This window comes from Onychostoma macrolepis, chromosome 02, assembly GCF_012432095.1.
Source record: "Onychostoma macrolepis isolate SWU-2019 chromosome 02, ASM1243209v1, whole genome shotgun sequence".
In the NCBI taxonomy this organism is placed as follows: Eukaryota; Metazoa; Chordata; class Actinopteri; order Cypriniformes; family Cyprinidae; genus Onychostoma; species Onychostoma macrolepis.
This window is the reverse complement of record NC_081156.1, coordinates 27,445,782-27,469,276: the sequence shown is the minus strand read 5'-3', so window position 1 is coordinate 27,469,276 and position 23,495 is coordinate 27,445,782. Positions and strand designations below refer to the sequence as shown.

General features: G+C 35.2%; 3 protein-coding genes and 1 long non-coding RNA gene across 7 annotated transcripts in view; 3 read left to right on the top strand and 1 right to left on the bottom strand.

The window, feature by feature from the left end:
* Positions 1–11,195, top strand: part of crema (cAMP responsive element modulator a) — a 12,525-nt gene extending 1,330 nt beyond the window's left edge. The window contains exons 2-8 of one of the 4 annotated variants that reach the window (XM_058795049.1): positions 87–156; positions 1,370–1,486; positions 2,307–2,392; positions 2,580–2,728; positions 2,958–3,140; positions 8,746–8,902; positions 8,985–11,195. In XM_058795049.1, the coding sequence (XP_058651032.1) occupies positions 97–156; positions 1,370–1,486; positions 2,307–2,392; positions 2,580–2,728; positions 2,958–3,140; positions 8,746–8,902; positions 8,985–9,129 (897 nt within the window). In that variant the 5' untranslated portion in view covers positions 87–96 and the 3' untranslated portion in view covers positions 9,130–11,195. Of the gene's footprint in view, positions 1–86; positions 191–1,369; positions 1,487–2,306; positions 2,393–2,579; positions 2,729–2,957; positions 3,141–5,672; positions 6,016–6,915; positions 7,089–8,745; positions 8,903–8,984 lie in introns of those variants that run through there. The other 3 variants (XM_058795058.1, XM_058795068.1, XM_058795076.1) reach the window with 3 other exon arrangements.
* Positions 11,196–12,963: 1,768 nt separating this feature from the next.
* LOC131551711 (tripartite motif-containing protein 16-like) lies at positions 12,964–16,533 on the top strand. The gene is made up of 6 exons (XM_058794784.1): positions 12,964–13,773; positions 13,873–13,968; positions 14,177–14,410; positions 14,546–14,705; positions 14,878–14,937; positions 15,952–16,533. The coding sequence occupies exons 1-6, from the start codon at positions 13,165–13,167 to the stop codon at positions 16,488–16,490; spliced, it is 1,698 nt and encodes a 565-aa protein (XP_058650767.1). The 5' UTR covers positions 12,964–13,164; the 3' UTR covers positions 16,491–16,533.
* A 147-nt stretch (positions 16,534–16,680) lies between these two features.
* On the top strand, positions 16,681–22,188 carry LOC131551715 (tripartite motif-containing protein 16-like). Its single transcript, XM_058794797.1, has 6 exons — positions 16,681–18,716; positions 18,972–19,067; positions 19,637–19,870; positions 19,999–20,158; positions 20,307–20,366; positions 20,870–22,188. The coding sequence occupies exons 1-6, from the start codon at positions 18,129–18,131 to the stop codon at positions 21,421–21,423; spliced, it is 1,692 nt and encodes a 563-aa protein (XP_058650780.1). The 5' UTR covers positions 16,681–18,128; the 3' UTR covers positions 21,424–22,188.
* On the bottom strand, positions 21,304–23,210 carry LOC131551962 (uncharacterized). Its single transcript, XR_009273855.1, has 3 exons — positions 23,153–23,210; positions 22,701–22,779; positions 21,304–21,379 (listed from the first exon to the last, which is right to left on the bottom strand). It is a non-coding gene; the product is annotated as an uncharacterized LOC131551962 (long non-coding RNA).
* Positions 23,211–23,495: the final 285 nt, after the last annotated feature.

The following is a 23,495-nucleotide window of genomic DNA, read 5'->3' as shown; positions in this document are numbered from 1 at the left end:
TGTGTCAAATGCAGTAGGCATTTAAAATCTTGTGACCTGTGACTACAGAGTGCTGACTGTGCATTTCCTCTCTGTTCTGCTGCTAGGCCGATCGCCATGGAAACTGCAACCTTAGCACAACAGGAAGCCAGTGCAACTGAGAAAGTAACAAGTGAGGTACAGTAAGACTCTGACTCACTCACACACACAGGTACAAGCTTTACACAGATGTGACACCTGTTGCGCAAATCATGCCACACTGAATCACAAATGCACTGATGTTTGAATAAACTCAGGAAAATGTTTCAAAATCTTATTTACAGACACTATTACAAATTCCAGTCCTTAGCAAAAAAAAGTGTGGAGGTACCATAGTGATGCTGGGTTTCAATTATTGCCATGAGATTATTGTTTGATTATTGTATTCATATACCATAGGATTTATATGTATCTTCAGGTTACTTAACATGGTAATTACCATAACATGGTAATAACATAGTATTACCATAAAAAAACATAGTAGTATTATTATACTCTGTCCAGAAAACATGGTAATACCCTGGTAAATGATGTGTGGTTTCTGATTGCAATATTTACAGATTAAATGTTAAAAAGAGTTTGAACCAAACTGTGCAAAATGCGATTTTTTTATATTTGTTTTGTTAAACAGTGTGTTATTTTAGTATTATTTTTATACCATTAAAGTATTAATTAATAATTAGAATTTTTAAATAGTTTTTATTTTTATGTTTAATAATAGTTTATATTTAATAATAATGATATTGTTTATTTGATTTTAGTTTGAATTTAGTCATTTTTATGTGCTTTCACTATTTTTTTCTTTTCTATTTTGATTTAATATTAAGCTTTAATTTATTTTTATTGCAGTTTTAGTAATTTTAGGACTTCTACGTACATGTATCTTATTTAAGTTGCCAACAGTGTTACTTTAGTATCATTCGAATAATAATAATATTGTTTTGTTTTTAAATCATTTTAGTTTTAGTTAAAACAAGAAATTTAGTTTGTTTTGTTTTTGTTGTTGTTATTTTATTGTAATTTTTAGTCATTTGTATTATTTATATATATATATATATATATATATATATATATATATATATATATATATATTTATTTATGTAGTTTATTTATGTAGTTTATTTATTTATTTTTAGCAATTTTACAATTACTATAGTATCTCAAGGTAAACTTGTTGTCAAGTTAGAATGTTTCCTTGGCAATGAACTGAAATAAAAGTATTTTTATCTAACATTTATGTTTTATTTTATTTAAGCTTTATTTCAATTCATTTTGAAAATGAATTTTTAATAGATTTTGTTAACAATAAGAATACTGGGCTAAAGAGTGTCTGTCTCTGTTTCTCTCTCAGATGAATGAGGGTGTGTCTGTGGTGTCATTACCTGATGGACAGACACTGCAGGTGCAGGGAGTCATTCAGACCACACAGCCCTCTGTTATCCAGTCACCTCAGATACAAACTGTGCAGGTACACACGTGCAGGGTTTTTATTTCTATACATATATGTATATATATATATATATATATATATGTGTGTGTGTGTGTGTGTGTGTGTGTGTATGTATGTATGTATGTTTAAAACATTTTTACAGGACCAGTCTAAATGTAAATCTTAGTAAAAGTTACCATTTATAAAGTCCACTCTTATAAAACTGAAACGTGTGCTGATCTGTGAACCGTTGAAGCACAATCCTGTTATTCATTTACCTGTTCCTTCACCTGGAGAGACTGACCAATCACAGCAGTTAGAGTTGTAGCCAATCACAGGGCACGTTTACTCATCCCGGGATCAATGGGATGAAGGAGAAGCAGATTGACACAGTAACAAGAAGAGTGAGAGTAGCTGTACGGCGCAGTAATGAGATTTGAGGAATGTGAGAGTCAATGCATCTGATCTTGTCGCTCACACGCACACAGCCCACGTCAGACAAAACAAATCTGCTCAGGAGGAGATAGAAGACTCATGGTCACTGGCACAATTGTTATCTAAACTTATGTAAAATCAGTTTTTTTATGTATACTGTGCTTTTTAAAGGAATAGTACACCCAAAAATTCAAGTTATATTAATATTTAAGCACCCTCGTGTCTTTTCAAACTTGTATGACTTTTTTTTTTCATCAATACCTCACAAAATATATATTTTAAAAGAATGTCCTGTATAGAATATCCTTTGTTTTCAAAGACAGTGAAAACTTTGCAGAAATAGTTATTCACTGATAATTTTCCCCTCCACAAATGCCTCATTTGGCATTAAGACATGCATATATGTGTGTCTGGATGTTTTCAGGTAGCTGATGATACTGGTGGATCGGGTGCAACATCATCAGATCCTCAGAAGAGAAGAGAGATTCTGACCAGACGACCGTCTTACAGGTGAGATCAATTCTTGAGCAACATTTTTAGCATTATTTATGAACTATTATAGTATTTATTAGTGTTTTGAAAAAAATTTGGGTCCCACAACAGCACACATATTTTATTTTATTTTTTAATTTAGTGACAGATTCTGATATTTTAAGTCAGATAAGGTTAATGTTTTTATTTACATATGTATTTTCAGGAAAATTCTTAATGAGTTGTCATCAGATGTGCCTGCTGTGCCTAAGATCGAGGAAGAGGAGAAAGTGGAGGAAGAAGCCCTGGCCACCTCCAGTGTTGCCACAGTGACGACACCATCTTCAATCTACCAGACCAGCTCAGGGCAATACAGTACGTCTGAGCTCACAGCTCACAAACTATTATGTCTTTGTGCGGCATCAAGTATGAACTCAAGTAGTTACCCTTAAAATGAGGGGTTTTGTTGTTCACTGGCCCATTCTTATGAAAGAGCAATACATTACATAGATATTTCACAAATGTTTCCCAACCCCTTATCATGTTATAACAGGTGTTTGTGCAGATTCAAGACTAACTGTCTTATTGTTTTGTGTCTGTGCAGTTGCAATCACTCAGGGTGGAGCGATACAGCTGGCCGGCTCTGGTGGAGAGGCCCTGCAGGGGGTTCAGGCGCTGACTCTTCCCACCACACCGCAGCCTGGGGCCACTATTCTGCAGTACGGCGCCCAGTCTGGAGACCCCGGCCAACAGCTACTGCTCACTGCTGGACAGGTGCTCGTTCAGGGTAAGACACTCCAACTTTTATCAACTTTTCTAGTAGAAAATACTTCTTTTGTTTCTGAATTCAGGCAGGAAGAGGTTAAATGTATTTTTCAGCATGTTATAAAAACAAATGTGTGTATGAGCTGTGTTTGCTGATGCTGGGCTCTGAATCCACATTGCATTGTGGGAAAATTTTTAGACTTGTTTTATTACGTGCTGAAGTTCCAGACTTTGCAGGAACTGAGAAAAAAAATGGTTAAATGTGACGTTGACAAACTACGGTTGAAAATCTCCTTGATTTGCAAAGATAAGGGTTGAGCATGTCAACTGACTCACTATTTATTGGAAATCCAACTTTGAATGTGAGCTTTGAATAAATACCCTTAATAACTATAATAATAAATGTACCATGATACCCTGGTACATTTAACATGAAGACTTATGCTGAACAAATCATTGCCTTAAAGTGCCCCTATTATGGGTTATGAAAGGTTCATATTTTGGTTTTGGGAGTCCCCAGCAACAGGTTGACATGCATGCGAGGTCAAAAAACACTTTCATTTTCTTATAATATGCATTTATTTTTACCTTATTTGCTCAACGACTCCCAAACGATTCGCTCAATGATTCATTTTTCCAAACCCCTCCTTTGCGTGACCTTAATCTGCGGTGATTGGTCTGATTGGTCGATTTCATTTAAAGCAGAGAGCAGTGCTGCTTTGTGTACAGCCATTTACCGGGGAAACAGCTATTTTTAACGCTCCAAAAGCTGCACCTAGTGGCAACAGGTGGGCCGGCAATATGCTAATGTTTCATGTTGACGTCAACATGAAACGGCTTAAGATTCGTTTTAAAAACGACTCGTTTCAATGATTCAGAGTCGACTCTTTCTTTTGAGAGACAATAACTTTATACACGGTGCACTTTCAGATTTAAAACTTTGCAGGATGTTTTCATTCGCTTAGAGCTGTGTTACACACTGCATGAAAGGTAATTTTCAAAAATCCATAATAGGGGCACTTTAATATTTTGGTCCTGTTATCCAGTATAGAATATCTAAACATTCTTGAGATATTAAAATTAGTTTTCAGCAAGTATTTAAGATATTTGTAATTATTTTATATGCGTCTTACCCTATGGGCAAACTGTTTTTTATTTTTTTTTTATTTCTTGTTTTATAAGCATAAATCTAAAATAAAAATGCTAAATTTAGTGAGGTAAGAGATAGTTTTTATACAAATATAAATATAGTACTTAATTTATATAATATTTAATAACAATGTGCAATATTTGTAATTAATTATGTTTCAATATTTATATATGTGACCCTGGACCACAAAACCAGTCATAAGGGTCCATTTTTTTAAATTGAGATTTATACATCATCTGAAAGCTGAATAAATTCTGAAATCAATCATCTATAGCCATAAATCATCTGAAAGCTTTCCATTGATGTATGGTTTGTTCGGATAGGGCAATATTTGGCCGAGATACAACTATTTGAAAATCTGGAATCTGAGGGTGCAAAAAATTAAAATACTGAGAAAATCACCTTTAAAGATGTCTAAATGATGTTCTTAGCAATGCGTATTACTAATCAAAAATTAAGTTCTGATATATTTACGGTAGGAAATTTACAAAATATCTTTACTTAATATCCTAATGATTTTTGAAAATCGATAATTTTGACCCGTATAATGTATTATTGGCTATTGCTACAAATATACCCGTGCGTGCTACTAAAGACTGGTTTTGTGGTCCAGGGTCACATATTTTAATTATATTTATTGGTTTATACAAGTATAAATTTATATTATATTTTATATTCATGAATAAATAACATAATAATATAATGTATAATATTTTATGGATGTTTACATAATTTTACTACAAACAAAACAATATACTTATGAAAACCATGTGTTTTTTTTCTAATTCTATTTCCCAGGGTATCTAGTCTAATGTTTTTGTGTGTGTGTGTGTGTGTGTGTGTTTGTGAAGTTTGAATCAAAGTAACTAAAAAAAAATGTTTAAAACTGTAATATTAATAAAGTATTCAATAGTTAAAGTACTGCAGCACTGAGCAGAACAGACAGACCGTTTCAAATGATTTCAGACCTGTTGAAACCGATATGAGTTATTTATCTACTGTATGTAAACAGTGTGATAGGACGACTGACATATGAGTGTGTGTGTGTGTGTGTACCATTTCAGATGCCTGTGTTAGTGTTATGAGGTGAAATGGGCACAGTATCCTTTTGTTTGTGCTGAAATGCTTTTGCGTCATCACGATCTAAAAATACATCACACTCAACAACTTCTCCCTCCTTGTCTTCTCTTCTCTTCTCTTCTCTTCTCTTCTCTTCTCTTCTCTTCTCTTCTCTTCTCTTCTCTCTTCTCTTCTCTTCTCTTCTCTTCTCTTCTCTTCTCTTCTCTTCAGGTCATGAATTTAAGCTGGATGTTTAATTACAAAGCAAGTGTCCTCTTACACACACACACACACACACACACACACACAGACGGGTGTGGGGAGGGCATTCTCCAGAGACAGTATGTTATTTCCCTGTGAGACTGCTGTGATGTCATAGTGATGTCAATGCCTTTAATAGTAATCTGACTGAGAGTGAGAGAGAGAGAGAGAGAGAGAGAGAGAGAAAGTGAGAGAGAGAGAGAGAAAGCGAGAGGGAGGGTTAAAGGCAAAACACTAACTGTCACAACTCAAACTAAGATAGTCAGAAAGAGTGTATGAGAGAGAAAGTCACTCAGTGAACCAGCTGAAAGGAAGAGAGAGCTTTAAGAGGAAATACAGAGGAAACAGTAGATAGTGCCCAAAACACAATCACAACTGGATTACTACAGCATAGAGATGGCAGTGACTGGGGAAGAGACGGAGTCAGGTGAGAGAAAGAGTGTGTGTGTGTGTGTGTGTTTTATAAGGGAAAAGCCAGTGTGATGCTAATGTATTGCATTCTAATGCATTCCTGAAGTTGTGTATTTTTGTTTTTTAAGTAAATATGGGACATTTCATTTTGTTGGTTTTTAGTTGCGTTTTAATCACTTTTTTACTAGTAAATTTGAAATGATTCTGTGGTGTAGTATTTTTTTTCCATATATTGAATGCAATCTCTTAGTTAATATTCATATAATAATATGAATTTAATATAATAATAAGTTCATATAATAATAATGCAAGTACAATATTAAGTAGAATTATAAATATAGTTATTATTCTAAACATATAAAATAACACAACAGTAATTATAAAATGCTATTTATTTTTTAAATGTAGTACAGCCTGCAGAAAATGTCAACAATCTCAAAAGTGTTTAATTTAGTTAATATAATAATAGACTATAATAATAAATTATAATAGCAGATACCACTATTAATAAGTGTTTATTGCAGTATTTCATTCCTGCAATGCTGATAAAAAGCAAAAAGAAGTTTTATCATGTGCAAAAGTTTGTAAACATTCTGAGAAAGTCAGACCACAGACAGTGGAAGAATGACACATGTTTATGTGCTTCTTTTGGTTCTTTCCTTTTATGTGGTTGAAACTTTCTTCTCAGTCATAAACACACTCATTGACATTTTGTGTTTTACGAAATCAGGCTGCAGAATGTGCCTGTCTATTCACACACATGAATCATTGAGAAAGAGGCAGACAAAAGCAGCGAGAGAATGAGGGGGGAGGGAGGGAGGGGCTTTCTGTTTGACGTCAGTCTGTTTCCTGGAAGCGGGCCGAAGCCGAGATGGAGGGAGAGGGAGAGGCGGAGAGAGAGCAGGAGTCGGGCGGGGGTTTGGGCAACGACGCACGCAGTGACGTCAGCATTTTGTCACATTGTCTGATAACAAACGCACACACACACTCACACACACACATACTTACATACATGTTAAGTCAAAGCATATCCAGTTTGTTGAAGGACGTTTACTGATGGGAACATTGTCTGATAGCAGCTTTAAAACGGTTTGTACTGTAACAGTACTTCAGTTTGCTTTTTAAATGTTGCATTTGGTGTTTTTAATGTTGTGTGTGTGTGGATGTGAAGTCTTTTATATAACTGCTTGTTGTTATTGTTTTGGATTTATTGCTTTAAACTAATGAGTCCAATTAGAACTGCTTTTTGAAGCCTGGTCACAATAGAAGTCACAGCTGATTGGTTAGATTCAGTGTTATGCGTCGTTTTATTGGTCAGATGAAATATACCTGGTCAATGGCTAATTTTCAGCAAGTGTCCAAGTCTTTTTCACTAGTTTAATATTAAACAAAAAAATAACAAATAAATAAACTACAATATGCTATTTACTTGAAATTAACAACTTACTTCTTTATGGACTCCCATATGTATGGAAATAATTTTTTTTTTCATTCTCATTATTGTCAATAATAATGATGATAAATCATACACTTATTTATTTATTTTGGTGTCTTAGCTCAATATTTTTATTCTAATTATTATCAATAATAATGGTAAATCATACACTTATTTATTTTTATTTTGGTGTCTTAGAACAAGAATATATCACCACTGATATATATTTTTCTTTTATGAGTTTTAAGATACAAATTAAACCTCTTGCAGCTCAAGCAGAACTAGAATTGCAAAAATAATGATTATTATTATTATTATATTTGGTTTTCTCAAGATAACAGTTCTGTTTGCTTCCATATGTTTGGAAGTAATAATAATGATGATTTTTATTATTGTTGTTATTGGTTAAATTATATGGACTTATACACTTATAATTAACATGGAATTATGCTCCAGAATGAGAATTGCAAAAATAAAGATATTTTTTATATCCTATTTTAAAAACCTTCTCTGTGGACTCTGTTTGCTTCCATATGTTTGGAAATAATAATAGTAATAATAATAATAAATTGAATAAATAAAATTATTATTATTATTATTTTGATATCTTAGCACTATATATATATATATATATATATCCCTGGGCTACAAAACCAGGTAGCACGGATATATTTGTAGCAATAGCCAACAATACATTGTATGGGTCAAAATTATCCATTTTTCTTTTATGCCAAAAATCATTAGGATATTAAGTAAAGATCATGTTCTGTCAAGATATTTTGTAAATTTCCTACCATAAATATATCAAAACTTAATTTTTGATTAGTAATATGCATTGCTCAGGACTTAATTTGGACAACTTTAAAGGCGATTTTCTCAATAGTTTTATTTTATTTTTATTTTTTTTATTCCAGATTTTCAAATAGTTGTATCTCGGCCAAATATTGTCCTATCATAACAAGCCATACATCAATGGAAAGCCTATTTATTAAGATACTGACCCTTATGACTACATATATATATATATATATATATATATATATATATATATATATATATATCTTGAGACAAATGTTAAGACAGATTGAATGCACCTTTGACCATCATTTATTGGTAACATTTTACAACATGGTTCTCATTTTTTACAGCAGTTATTACTTTTTTGTGTAGTGTTCATTTATAAATATATTACTGTCCATTTTAATTTCTAATGCATTAATGTTACTATGTAGACTTGAACATATGATTAATTAAAATGTTACCTATTTATCTTGTCAAATAATGCATTTTGGTGTATATTTGTGCATGTAGCTGCCACAGGAGACATGCCCGCATATCAGATCCGATCCCCGTCATCAGGGTTACCACCAGGCGTCGTTATGGCAGCATCACCGGGGGCCATGCACAGCCCACAGCAGAACGCAGAGGAGGCCACACGCAAAAGAGAAGTCCGCCTGATGAAGAACAGGTACACACACACCTGAGTCATGTGCTTAAACTAATGCACTGATGTGCATGTTCGCATCTGACCTTTTATTTGCATATTGCAGGGAGGCGGCGCGCGAGTGTCGCAGAAAGAAGAAAGAATACGTGAAGTGCTTGGAGAATCGTGTCGCTGTGCTGGAAAACCAGAATAAGACTCTCATAGAAGAGCTCAAAGCTCTTAAAGACATCTACTGCCACAAACCAGAATAACTCTCACAAACACTGCACAAGGACTGTGTGATTCACACTCTACCTGTCTCTTCTCTTCTTCTGTTGCATCGCCTGGATTTTAGCGTGTTTTGTTCATTTGTTTGGCCAAATGTTTTTATAAGAAGTTGCTAATGTTGCTTTGAGGATGCTCCTCACACACACACACACACACACTTACATTTTAAGATGGGCGTATACTATTGCTGTTCTCTGTGTTTTTAAAAAAACTGGAACTCTTCATTGATTTGTGTGGAAAAATATGTGTTTTTCTTTTTTAGGTTGAAATCCTAAAAAAGTGTGTAGCCATGTTAACTGGCTACACACTGCACACATAAACAGCATTTTTGGTGTTAAGCTAATTTTTGATATGCACAGAATTTAGCAGTAAATACACTGTAAACCCATTTGAAGCAACATAAAATGATGGATTAATAGCAGCGACAATCTATTCAGTAAACCTCACTGACTCTACAAAGCTACAAATTACATTTTGCATTTAAATTGGGTCTTTTTCCTCATGTAAATTAGATTTCAATCAAGTTTGCACATTTCAATATAGAATAAAAAAATACCTAATGTAGTACTCCGGAAATCGCTATATTTTTAGTATAGAGTCACAACTTTAGTTAATGCTGTTTATGTGTGCAGTGTTAAATGCCTAATTGTTAAAACACAAAACTTTCCACTGATTGTTTTTTTTTGTTTTTTTAATGTAAGTGAAATTATGTGCATTAGATTGAACTGTTTGTAGTTGTTTATTAGTTGTCATTTGAGCTCATGGATGAATGTAACGATGACCTAAAACTTCACCAAGAAACGTGACATAATGTTGACGCAAGTGTTTAAACGGATAGTTCACCCAAAAATGTACAGCTTGTATGCTGTATGTGTTTCTTTGTTCTGTTGTACACAAAAGATGACATTTTAAAAGAAGTCTCATTGTTTTTTTGTTGTTTTTTTGGCCATACAATGCAAGTCAGTGGGGTCCAATGTTGTTTTGGACCTCACTGTCTTATATTGTGTAGACAAAACCAGTTCTTCAAAATACCTTCGAAGTCATACGGGTTTGGAATTACGTGAGGGTGAGTAAGTGATGAGAATGTTAATTTTATGGGTGAACTGTCCTTTTAAGACTACTCCTAACTAACAGATTTTTCATTTAGCACTCTTTTGTTCAATTTGTAGCATAAGCACACCTATGTCATTTGCTTCATCTCGGTAAAATTAAGTCATTTTGTTAAAATACGTTTTACCATACCTTCTCAATATGCAGAGACAAACTATTAATGAACCATTTGTAGGTTGATTGCTCTGTTTGTTTGAGCATCCCAACATAGCAACATTGGCTCAACCAATAGAGTGATTTTGAGGCGGATGATCTATCTGTTTTTAGATGGAGGGAGAGTTTTGGAAACCTGTTTGAACATGTTTATTTTTTTCAAATCCATTTTGTGAAGCTAGAGGCAGGGAAATTACTCTTGAGCTTAATGCTTAGTTTATTTGTGCTCCAGTTCATATAACGTGACGAACAGTACATGACTTTTGCATGAACGAAGGAAAAAGGTGTAACATTATGAATTGTGAACATGATACTTATGTGGATGTCACCAAAGTTGCTTTTGATGTAATATTGTGTATTATTTTAAATCTCAGTCATTTGTATTTCATTGTTTATGATAGTAGAAAAGAATTGTGAAAGAAAAGAGGCTTTTGTGAGTAATAAGAATACAGATTCTCTAAATCAGACAAGTGGCATTAACTGAACAGAATTCCTCATATTTCAGCTGTTAGGATGCCGGTGTGTGTGTGTGTATCTTCTGTTTTCTCAGACTATGCTAGTCAACTTTATCTTCACTTACAGCCAGTCACATTTCTGTGTTTCTATGATGAACTATTCTATGAAGTCTGGGCAGAAAATGGATTTGGTTTAATATTTAAATAGCTTATGTTTTCAATTAATCTCTCAATTAGATTGATGTTAATATAACAGATTGTATGCCCTGCCCTTCTTTAACACTGTACAGAGCACTGACATCTATTTTTAATAAAATATTTTTGTAAATGTATATTATCTTCCTACATGGTCAGACCTGAATTTTGAGCAGTACTATTAATTGTGTATGTGTCTAAAAATGATTTGTATCAAGATATGAGCTAAACCAAAGTCTTAATATTAAGTCTTAAAACCTAGTTAGGCCGGTCTGTTGGCTGACGGGTTTTAGGCACTTTTCAACTAGTCAAGCTGGAAGATCAGCTTGCTAACCAGCTAAAGCATATGAACACCAGCTGGGAGACCAGTTTGAATCACCTAAGACCAGGAAAGCAGCTTAACATATCCTTCAAGATGGTTTCAGCAATAGCTACTCAAAAATAATACAATGAAGTCTTTTATCGCTACGTTGGTTTCTTCCACTCTCTTCCTTCCAAATTCTCACTTCTTAACTGTAGTATTATGTAAATAACAAATTACTTTACATGTACAGTTAAGTATAGTTAATCAATTTTGCTTTTTAGCTTTATATGAGTGTTGAATACTGCGTATTATAATATACTGGGTGCATTCGAGCTGTTTTGAATTTTGTAATCAGAAAGAATATATTTCGTATATTTGAATGATCTAACAAGAGTGTGTCAAGCTGTTTGAGCGTAGAATGTGCTGTATCATGCGTTTGGCACAAACAGTCAGATATGGAAAATTCCACAGTGTATGAGCGCGCCCTCTTCTGGAACACTACAGCTCGCCAACTGGGTTTCTGTACGACACTGTCATCTAGTGGACGTTCAACAGAAAGAGCTTAATTTTGTTTTGTTTTTTTGTTTTTTAATTTTTATAGTACTTAATACTTATTCTTTAATTACCAGTTCGTAATCCAAATGTCAGTAATATCTTTGTTAAATATATATATTTAAAATCTCAACTGTGTTTTTTTTTTTTTTTTGTCAAATCCCATTTTCAAACCCCATTCATTGCATAAACGTTCAAAAGTCAGAAAGCTAAAGTCAGAGCCGTTGAGATTCCCGAGAGGTAAACTAATGCGTTAAAATGCCCAAAACTGATGTAATTTCCTCAACTTTCTGGCGAATGTGCTTGAGAAGCACTGAAATGAATGGGCTGCAATACTGGAACTATTGGTTGTTTGGAACTATTGGCTGCTCAATTTGAATGAAGTAAAACAAATGATAAATTTAAGACTAGGGTGCAGTTCATTTTAACACTTAGAAATTGTGATATTTCAGACCACAACAAAGATGAACAGGGACATTCAAAAAATAAAAGCACAATAGACACTTTTTTTTACAATTACAGAAAGAGCAGTTGTAATCTAGCCTATATCCAGATGAAAACGCTCTGTTTCTTTAACAGGATATATTCTGTGAGCAATTTTAAAGGACACTTTTTTTGTTTTATTTGTAACACAGTACCGAATATTACTGATCTGTTTTTGCTATTAGAAAAATTTCTATTCATCAAATGAAATGGAGTAACTTAAAACCCAATTTTGCTCATTTTCAAACAGTCTTTAAAGTTTATTTAGAATTTATAAAGTCTTTAAAACATCGTAAAGCCCAAAGGACTGTGTCTCTGCTAAATGAATTTAAAATATGCTTGTGATGCCCTTTTATTTTTTTCTCTAATTGTGTTATCTTGTATAATTTTGTTTTCCTCTTTTTAATTATTACTTTGTTTTTTATTTTATTAAAACTGTCTAAATTTGTATTTACAAAATGTGTAAATATGAGAAATATGAGAAGAACTTGCTGCTGAATTTTGTAATTTTGAAAGTTGAAAAAAAAAACTGCTCCATGATACGCTTTACTTCCGCATTCCTCAGTTCCTATGGAAGCTTATGGGAGTGTTGCAACTCTGTTTCTCATCGGCTCTGGTTTAAGTTAAAGTATTATCGAGTCTGCGTATGACGCTGTTCTACAGACGATCTTTTAGAACCTTACTGACACAACTGTTTGAACACGTTTCTTAAACACAGAGGCGGGAAACGCCTCAGCTTGGAGAAAACTAAAGTCAAGCAGTTCTATATGCCTCTACGCAGCAAAATGGCAGACGCCAGTATTCCATGGTCTCAGGAAGAATTTAACTGCTCAATCTGTCTGGATTTACTGAAGGATCCAGTGGCCCTTACATGTGGACACAGTTACTGTATGAGCTGTATTACAGGCTGCTGGGATCAGGACGATCAGAAGGGAGTCTACAGCTGTCCTCAGTGCAGACAGACCTTCACTCCAAGACCTGTTTTAGGTAAAAACACCATGCTGGCTGAAGTGGTGGAGAAACTCAAGAAGATAAAACTACAAGATATTCGACCTGCTCAGTGTTACTCTGGATCTGGAGATGTGGAGTGTGATGTCTGTACTGGGGACAAAAATAAAGCCATCAAGTCCTGTCTGGACTGTCTGAACTCTTACTGTCAAAATCATCTTGAACAACATGAGACTTTCTTCAAAGGTAAGAGACACAATCTAATGGACGCCACTGGACGACTGCAGGAGATGATCTGCCCTCAACATGATAAACTGCTGGAGGTTTACTGTCGTACAGATCAGCACTGTATATGTTATCCTTGTACAATGGATGAACACAAAAACCATGACACTGTGTCAGCTGCAGCAGAGAGGACTGAGAAACAGGTATGACCTGATATTTATCTCATATCACGAAGGATAGCTATTTACTTGTTTTTAGCATGCAGTATGATTCAGATTCATGATTATTTGTTATTCCTACAGAGACAGTTGGGAGAGATGCAAAGAAAATTCCAGCAGAGAATCCAGGAGAGACAGAAGGAGCTTGAGGAGCTGAAAGAGGCTGTAGAGTCTCACAAGGTGAGTTTTGAGCAGAAGAACAACTGCTGGCTGCTGAAGAGCTGTTTGAGACTCAGTTAGGACTCTCCTCCAGTCAGTCAGTGAGGAGCCAGTGCTGGAGCTCTTTCAGTCCCACTGAAGCTCACTGTGGAGAGCAGGCTGTGAGGCAGCAGTAAGAGCTGAGTGAATGGACTGATTCTGATGCTTCTCTCTCTGTGTGTCCTAACAGCGCTCTGCACAGACAGCAGTGGAGGACAGTGAGAGGATCTTTACTGATCTGATCCGCTGCATTGAGAGAAGCCGCTCTGAGGTGACACGGCTGATCAGAGATCAGGAAAAGGCTGAAGTGAGTCGAGCTGAAGAACAACTGAAGCGACTGGAGCAGGAGATTGAAGATCTGAGGAGGAGAGACGCTGAGCTGGAGCAGCTTTCACACACAGACGATCACATCCATTTCCTCCAGGTAACAGAGATCTGATGAACAGGACAGTGGTCTTTAGGTCTTTAAGCGAAGAGCATGTTGTACAGAGATTGTGTTTCTATCAAATGTTTCTGTGTCTTTAGCTGGTGTTTCTCTTGTGTCTTTGTATCTGTGTAGAGTTTCCAGTCTCTCTCTGTTCCTCCTGGATCTACAGACTCACCCAGCATCACTGTCAGTTCTCGTCTCTCTTTTGATGATGTTGGTAAATCTGTTTCTCAACTGAGCAAGAAACTGGAGTATTTCTGCAGAGAGGAGATAGAGAAGATAGCTGGTAGAGGTAAAACACTACCCTTTCCTTTTATGAGAAAAATAGGTAATACATACTGTATCACGTAATAACTTAATATTCAGTATATACAAAGCATATCAATATCTGAATGTCACATGGTTTTGATAGTTTCTCTTTATACAGTATGTGGATTATAACACAGATCTGTTGGTTTCCATAGTAACATACACTGAGATCATTCCTACCTCTGAACCCAAGACCAGGGAGGAGTTCCTTCAATGTAAGTCTCTCTGAACAAGTTTTAACCTGCTCTATATTAAAATTGCAGAATAAACTCATATAAAATTATATTCTAAAATACATAACTATGAACACAAACATCAGTTCATGAATAAAGATTCTCATGTCACATTAGACACATTTCAAATCCTTATACAGTCAAACCAAAATTTATTCAGACACCTTCAACATTTCTCACATTTTCAGTTTATCCGCTTTAGTTAAGAAAATGGTAATAAAATATAACAAGAACTCAGAGTTAAACTGTCAGAAGAACAAATTCATTCTTGATAATGTCAGATAACTTTGATAGAAATGTAATGAATGTTGAATAGCTGTCAGCTCTCAACTGTTAAATTTAAGTACACAATATTAGATAATACCAATTTAGGGCAACCAATTACCAAGCAATGCTTAATTTTGTTCAGTCTATGGTGTAAAAAGTTTGCATTAGCAATTAAAGAAAAACATTTAAGCAAAACATGGTCGGGTCAAAGTGTCTGAATAATTTTGGTCCCAAATTTGTATCAATTTTACTGGTAGTCCACTGTATGAAGAGTTTATGAGTATGTCACAGTTTACTTTATTTTGCTGTCCTCACTTGCATCCACTAGTAAAAAAAAATCAAAAATTATATCTGATGTCTGAATAGTTTTTGGTTTGACTGTATACCTTCATCAAACTGAGTCAGTTTATGTTACATGAACACAGTACTACAGTCAACAAATAAAATGAAAGTACTTGATGCAATGGCAGCCATAGTGTAAAGCCATAGTTTACAGTTTATCTACAACTTTCTACTAAAACAATTTGAGAAATATAATCACTCAAACAACAAAATATAATTTCTACTTTGCATGTAAAGACAGAATCTGACAATTCATATACTCAGTTATCTTTACTTGAACTTTTACTGTGCATAAAAAAACTAAAAGTAAAACTTTATGTAAAATGTTTATTTTAATGATTGAAATTTGATGATTTACATATGGATTGTGTGCTCTATCTCCATTAGATTCTCATCATCAGCTCACTATGGATTTAAACACAGCGAATAAAAAGCTCCACCTGTCTGAGAGGAACAGAGTGATTGAATACACTGCCACAGTCCATGTATATCCTGATCATCCAGACAGATTTGACTACTGGGAGCAGGTGTTGTGTAGAGAGAGAGTGTGTGGACGCTGCTACTGGGAAGTTGAGTGGAGTGGTGAGGTGGATATATCAGTGTCATATAAAAGTATCAGCAGGAAAGGACGGGGTGATGAGAGTAGATTTGGATGTAATGATCAGTCCTGGTGTTTGTTCTGCTCTGACTCCAGCTGCTCATTCTGGCACAATAACAAACAGACTAAACTCCCTAGAGTCTCCAGCTCCTCTAGAATAGGGGTGTATGTGGATCACAGTGCAGGAACTCTGTCCTTCTACAGCGTCTCTGACACAATGACCCTCATTCACAGAGTCCAGACCACATTCACTCAGCCTCTCTATCCTGGATTTGAGTTCAGTCAAGTATGTAATAGTGTATCAAAAGTTAAACTATGTAAATTATAAATGCGATACTACTTGATTCTACAAATAAAATAGCATATTAACAGTTTGAGCTTCATAATAAATCAGCAACTTTGACAATGATATCTTTTACTTTCTAATAAATAAATCAACACTGATCATTGTTCATTAAAAAAAAAAAAACTTTTATATGATTTCACGATGACTGTTGAGTCTAAGAAAGAAATGAATGAATATTACACTGAAATTGACTTTGACAGTAACACAAGTAATATCAGGCTATATACATTGTGTATGTTCAAGTCTTCAGAGAGTGACGAAATTTCGCATTCAACAGCCCACGGTGTACATTGTTATAAAATGAGTTTTATAAAAATACTTGGACTAAGTTGAAGTGAATTATACACAGCTGTATCACCCTGCAAGTTTCTAGGTTTCATACATGTATTCTTATACTATATGTGTTCTATTTCAGTAAAATGTGTTTAAATTTTGCACCTAAATTGTAATAGTTAACAAGCAAGCTAGAGCTTATTGGTCTACTTTGTTGATCAATATCAGTAAGTCAAAATATATTTTGCTTGATTAGTTTTGATAAGAGTCATAAAACCTCTGTGTATTTTCACATTGTGAGTGCATATTTCTGTTGATGTGTTCTATTTTACCACAGAAAACACTGTAACACTGGATACATTTCACTCAAAAATCACTGCCTGGGCAACTCTCTCAAGTCTCTAATTTTTGTCTATATTTTTGGTTTGATTTACTTCCTTTTTGTTTTTTGGACCATAAAGAAACATTAGATACAGGGGCCAGTTCAGAAGTAATCTGATCAGATTTTGGCCATCAGATTGGATCAAATCTTGAAAATGGGTTGTTCAAAAGAAAAAAAGGATTCTGAATTCGGATTAGATCACAAAATCCAATCTTGGTTTTGATCTGGATTAAATCCTCAGTTTGTGTTCAAATGTTTTAGTAAGATTGGGATACTTCTGCTGGGATTATTCTGATCCCAGCAGAAGGGTGGATTTCAGGAACAAAATGTAATAAAACTTTAAAACTGGTCCAAAAAATACAACATTTTAACATGTAATATATCCCCAAATCCCCAAACGGCTGTCAATATCAAACAAAAATATTACATTTAATTTAAGTATTTTTTTTTTTTTAATCACTGATTGTAAACTACATTGGCACAATCATTAGAGATGGACCAGTCAGAAGTAGTTATTTGTGTAAATGCAATGAAAAACTAGAATGCAAAATATTGGCATTTCCCCCCCATTACCATGTCCCTTTAGGGGCACCATAGAGCACTAGTAATCCAGATTTGGAAATCTGAAAAAGTGTGCATCTGGATCAAGGTGATCCAATCCAATTTTGATTTGAAAAAAAACAGCACAAAAGTAAGATGGGTTTCCTGATCCTGGATAGCAAAACATGGGATTTCCAAATCAAGATCATTCTGATCCAGATTAAACTTTTTGAACAACTGGCCCCAGAAGATGAGCACTGGCTCACTGTAGCTTTGCATTCTTGCAGCTCATTGAGGCTGTCCTATATTGTGCAACTTTTTATTGCCTTATTGGCACACCCATTTGTGCATGATTCTTAAACACAAAATCAGGAAACTGCTCAGTTCAGAAAAAAACTATATGTGATCCATTGTTGAGCATTAAAATGGCGGAATCCAGTATTTCAGTGGTTCAGGATCAGTTCAGCTGTTCAATTTGCCTGGATCTACTGAAGGATCCTGTGACCATCCCCTGTGGACACAGTTACTGTATGAGCTGTATTACAGGCTGCTGGGATCAGGACGATCAGAAGAAAGTCAGGTGTCCTCAGTGCAGACAGACCTTCATTCCAAGACCTGTTTTAGGTAAAAACACCATGATGGCTTCAGTGCTGGAAAAACTCGAGAAGACAAAACTACAAGCTGCTCGTCCTGCTCAGTGTTACACTAGATCTGGAGATGTGGAGTGCGACGTCTGTACTGGGAGAAAATATAAAGCCATCAAGTCCTGTCTGACATGTCTGGAATCTTTTTGTCAAAATCATTTTAAACGGCATGAAGAATTTCACTCCGGAAAGCGACATAAAGTGATGGACGCCACTAGACGACTGCAGGAGATGATCTGTCCTCTACATGATAAACCGCTGGAAATTTTTTGTCATACTGATCAGCAGTGCATATGTTATCTGTGTACAATGGATGTGCACAAAAACCATGAGACTGTATCAGCAGTTGCTGAGTGGACAGAGAAACAGGTATGAACTGAAAGACAATACTAATACTTGTACTAAATTAAAAAAAATGACCATTCCATAATAGCTATAGCCTACACTCAAAGATGACTGAGTAATTCTAAATAGTAATAATATTAATATGTAACTATTCAGTTTATCTTCATATGTTTCACTTTGTTACTATTCATTTTGTGGCAGTCTCTTACAGCTGTAATTAACTGTCATCAAAAAAGTATGTGACAAATGGACTTTGAACATGTTTTTAAACTTCTGCAGCGACAGCTGGAAAAAACCCAGAGAAAATTCTGCCAGAGAATCCAGAATAGAAAGGAGGAGCTTCTGAAGCTGAGGAAAGCTGTGGAATCTCACAAGGTGAGTTTTGACCAGAGCAACAACTGCTGGCTGCAGAAGAGCTCTTCAGACTCAGTTAGGACTAGGGTTGGGTATCGTTCGAGTTTGTTACGATACCGGTGCTAAATCGATACCTTTAAAACAGTACACAGGTGCCTGAACCAATACTTAAAAAAGGAGCCCAAAAATGACGGTGGATGACATTAAAAGAACAGCTTTTTTTATAAAAAAAATGAAATCTTTAAATTGAACAATATATTAAACGTTAAAACTATGTCAATATATAAATGTAAGTAAATACAAAACAACTAATTTTCATAAATTCACAATAAACCTAACCTCCCTAATCCAACTAAAATCTATTAATACTGGAAGCGGAGGGCGTCCTCACGCAGAAGCTCCACCAGTTATATAGGGGGTTTCGGTACCAAACCCTAGTTAGGACGCTCCTCCAGTCAGTCAGTGAGGAGCCAGTGCTGGAGCTCTTTCAGTCCCACTGAAGCTCACTGTGGAGAGCAGGCTGTGAGGCAGCAGTAAGAGCTGAGTGAATGGACTGATTCTGATGCTTCTCTCTCTGTGTGTCCTAACAGCACTCTGCACAGACAGCAGTGGAGGACAGTGAGAGGATCTTTACTGATCTGATCCGCTGCATTGAGAGAAGCCGCTCTGAGGTGACACAGCTGATCAGAGATCAGGAAAAGGCTGAAGTGAGTCGAGCTGAAGAACAACTGAAGCGACTGGAGCAGGAGATTGAAGATCTGAGGAGGAGAAACGCTGAGCTGGAGCAGCTTTTACACACAGACGATCACATCCATTTCCTCCAGGTAACAGAGATCTGATGAACAGGACAGTGGTCTTTAGGAAGGGAAGAGCGTGTTATACAGAGATTGTGTTGCTGTCAAATGTTTCTGTCTTTATCTGGTGTTTCTCTTGTGTCTTTGTGTCTATGTAGCGTTTCCAGTCTCTCTCTGTTCCTCCTGGATTTACAGACTCACCCAGCATCACTGTCAGTTCTCATCTCTTTTTTGATGATGTTGAAAAATCCATGACTCAACTGAAAGAGAAACTGGAGCATTTCTGCAGAGAGGAGATAAAAAGGCTATCTAGTAAAGGTAAAACAATAACTCTTTCTTTTATTAGAGAAGTATGCCATTCATCATATTGTAACACTGTACAAAGCATATATGAATCTGATATGGGTTTGATTTAGTTTCCCTTTTTATGTGAATTACCATAAAAGTAAATCATTGGTTTCCATAGTAACAGATATTATGAACAATCCTACCCCTGAGCCCAAGACCAGGAAGGAGTTTCTACAATGTAAGTCTCAAACAAACACACAACAAGACTAAACACTATCAAACCTACTCTATAATGAAATTCAACCGACTGAAACATGCAAACTAAACTCAATTAAATACACAAACGTCAATCATGATTCTTATTTCACACAAGATTCAGATCAGTTGTATTCCTTCAGTATTTAATCAGTTTATTTTTTTTTATGAACACAGAACTAGAGCCAATAAATGAAATGGATTTTCTTATCTTGAATTACTAGTCTACAACCTTTTACTAAAAGAAATTGAGAAATACAATCAAATAAAATACAATTTCTATTGTGCAACTAAAGAACAAAGGGACTCTGACAATTCATATAGACAGTTTTATGATGTGGGTCACATGTCACATGTCACTTGATATCAAAAGTACAGGCTCTCTGATACCTTCACTTTAACAGTGTTATGGTCTATAAAAAGTTTTAATGAGTGAAGTTTAGGCTTCCTGATTTACATGTGTTTTATATGCTCTGTCTCTATTAGATTCACATCAGCTCAATGTGGATTTAAACACGGTGAACAAACTTCTCTGTTTGTCTGAGAGGAACAGAGTGATTACTTACACTAATAAACTGCAGCCGTATCCTGATCATCCAGACAGATTTGTTCACTGGTCACAGGTGTTGTGTAGAGAGGGAGTGTGTGGACGCTGTTACTGGGAGGTTGAGTGGAGTGGTCGGGTGGATATATCCGTGTCATATAAGAGCATCAGCAGGAAGGGACGGGGTGATGAGAGTGAGTTTGGTTGTAATGATCAGTCCTGGAGTTTGGCCTGCTATGGGTCCAATTGCTCATTCTGGCACAATGACAAAAGGACTGATCTCCCTGATGTCTCCAGCTCCTCTAGAATAGGGGTGTATGTGGATCACAGTGCAGGAACTCTGTCCTTCTACAGCGTCTCTGACACAATGACCCTCATTCACAGAGTCCAGACCACATTCACTCAGCCTCTCTATGCTGGGTTCAATTTCAATGCATTATCTGTTTTCTTTTCTAGAACAGAATCAAAGGTTAAACTGTGTGATTTAAAAATATAGATGATTCAGTGATTCAGCAAATAAACTGCATATTAGAAGTGTGAGCTCCAAAATAAATCGGCAACTGTAAGATGTTCTGAAGTCTCTGCTGAAATGACACATGCCAGATTTCTGAATAATAAAAATAATGATTGTGGAGTATAAGAGCTAAATGTATGAATATCAATGACAGTCACCAATGACAGTAGCAGTCCAATCAATAATAATAATAATAATAATACTGTCTTCACACAAGATTGATGAAATTTATAATTTGGCACATTACGTTATTCATTACTATATGTGTTGTATTTCAGTAAAATGTAGTTCTTGATTTATTTTCAAATGGGCAGGAAAAATGTACAATCATTTTCTCTCAGATTTGGTATGTAAGAGTAAGAGTACATTTATTTTATCATGTTTATTTTATCTACGTATATGGTTTATGTAAATTTTGCAACAGAAGGTTTTGAAATATACCTATATTGTAATCTACAGCAAATTAGCACTTATTCTACTCTGTTAACCTATAGCAACAGGTTATACAAGGCAAATATGAATATGAAATCATTATAACCAAGTGTAACCAAGTAGTACAGTATGAATAAAAGTATAATGATTTCTCCAGCAGATATTTTACTTTATCAGCTTTTAATAGGAGTCATGAAAGTTCCCTGAATGTTGTGTATTTTCACATTTTGTGAGTGTGTTTTTCTCCTGATGTATTTTGTTTCACCACAGAAAACACTCTGTAACACTGAGTACAGATCACTCAATAAACATCACTGCGAGAGCAACTCTCTTAGTTGTCTCATTCTTGTCTATTGCCAATATTATTTGAATCTGGACCATGAAGAATACTCACTACTGAGGGCACACGACATTTGAACTTAAAGGGATTGTTCACCCAATAATTAAAATTCTGTCATCATTTACTTGTTCCAAACCTGTATGAGTTTCCTTCTTCTGTTGAACTCAAAAGATGATATTTTGAATAAAGTTGGTAACAAAACAGAAGCCACTGACTTTTGTAGTATTTTTTCCATACTATAGAAATCAATGGCTACTGTCAACTGTCCAACAATGATATTAACATTAAATAATGTGGAAACATGCATGTTTTTTCTTCTGTGTTCTGTGGAAAACTGGTTTTGACGAAACTCTTGCCATATCTGCATCCCAGTTATCACAATCCCTGCCGTTTTTAATATTTGTGCCCCATTCTCTTGGTGGTATAGGCTGTGGAGTCCCACAAGGTTAGTTTGGACTGCTGGATACATGATAAACAGTACACATACCTGTATGTGACTCTGTCTGGGTGGGAAGAAACATGCTGAGAGAAGGTGACCAGTCACTCAAGGCTTCCTCTTTTTGAACCTGGGACAAACAAACAAACAAACACTGGTGAAACGCTGAGGCCCAATGTTGCTCGGTCATCAACAGCGAGAGGTACGACGCTCTGCTGTAAATCACCCCAGTAAATTTTAATAGTTATCATATGGTCAGAAATACACAATAATAATAATAATAATAAAAAAGTGTGTGTATTTCAATTGCTCGCTACAATTAAAGCAATATAGAAACACATTCTAATACAAGGCATCAAAACACAGTGAACGACCATTAGAGGAAAATACTCCACTTGTGATGACGCATGCAGCGCAGCACGTGTGAGAAAGCTTTATTATTAGGTCGATTAAAGTTAAGATTTCTAATACAAAATAAGTATAAGACTTCATAGAATACGTACCTGGGACAAACCACCAAGACTTGTGAAACACAGAAGCCCATTGTTGCTCGGTCATCTTTAAAATAAAATAAACAGACTTTAAGTTCACATAGCCTTGGTTACATCTGTACATTTTACACAATTTGACCCCACTGACAGGATCAGAATGATAACAGATGTATCAAACACATTATTGTGTGACTTATATACAGTGTTGGGGAGTAACTAGTTACATGTAATGGAATTACGTAATTTAATTACAAAATAAAAGTAATTGTAATTAGTTACAGTTACTAAGAAAAACTGTGTAATTAAATTACAGTATGAAAATGTTAAGGATTACAAAGGGGGTTACATCTGATTT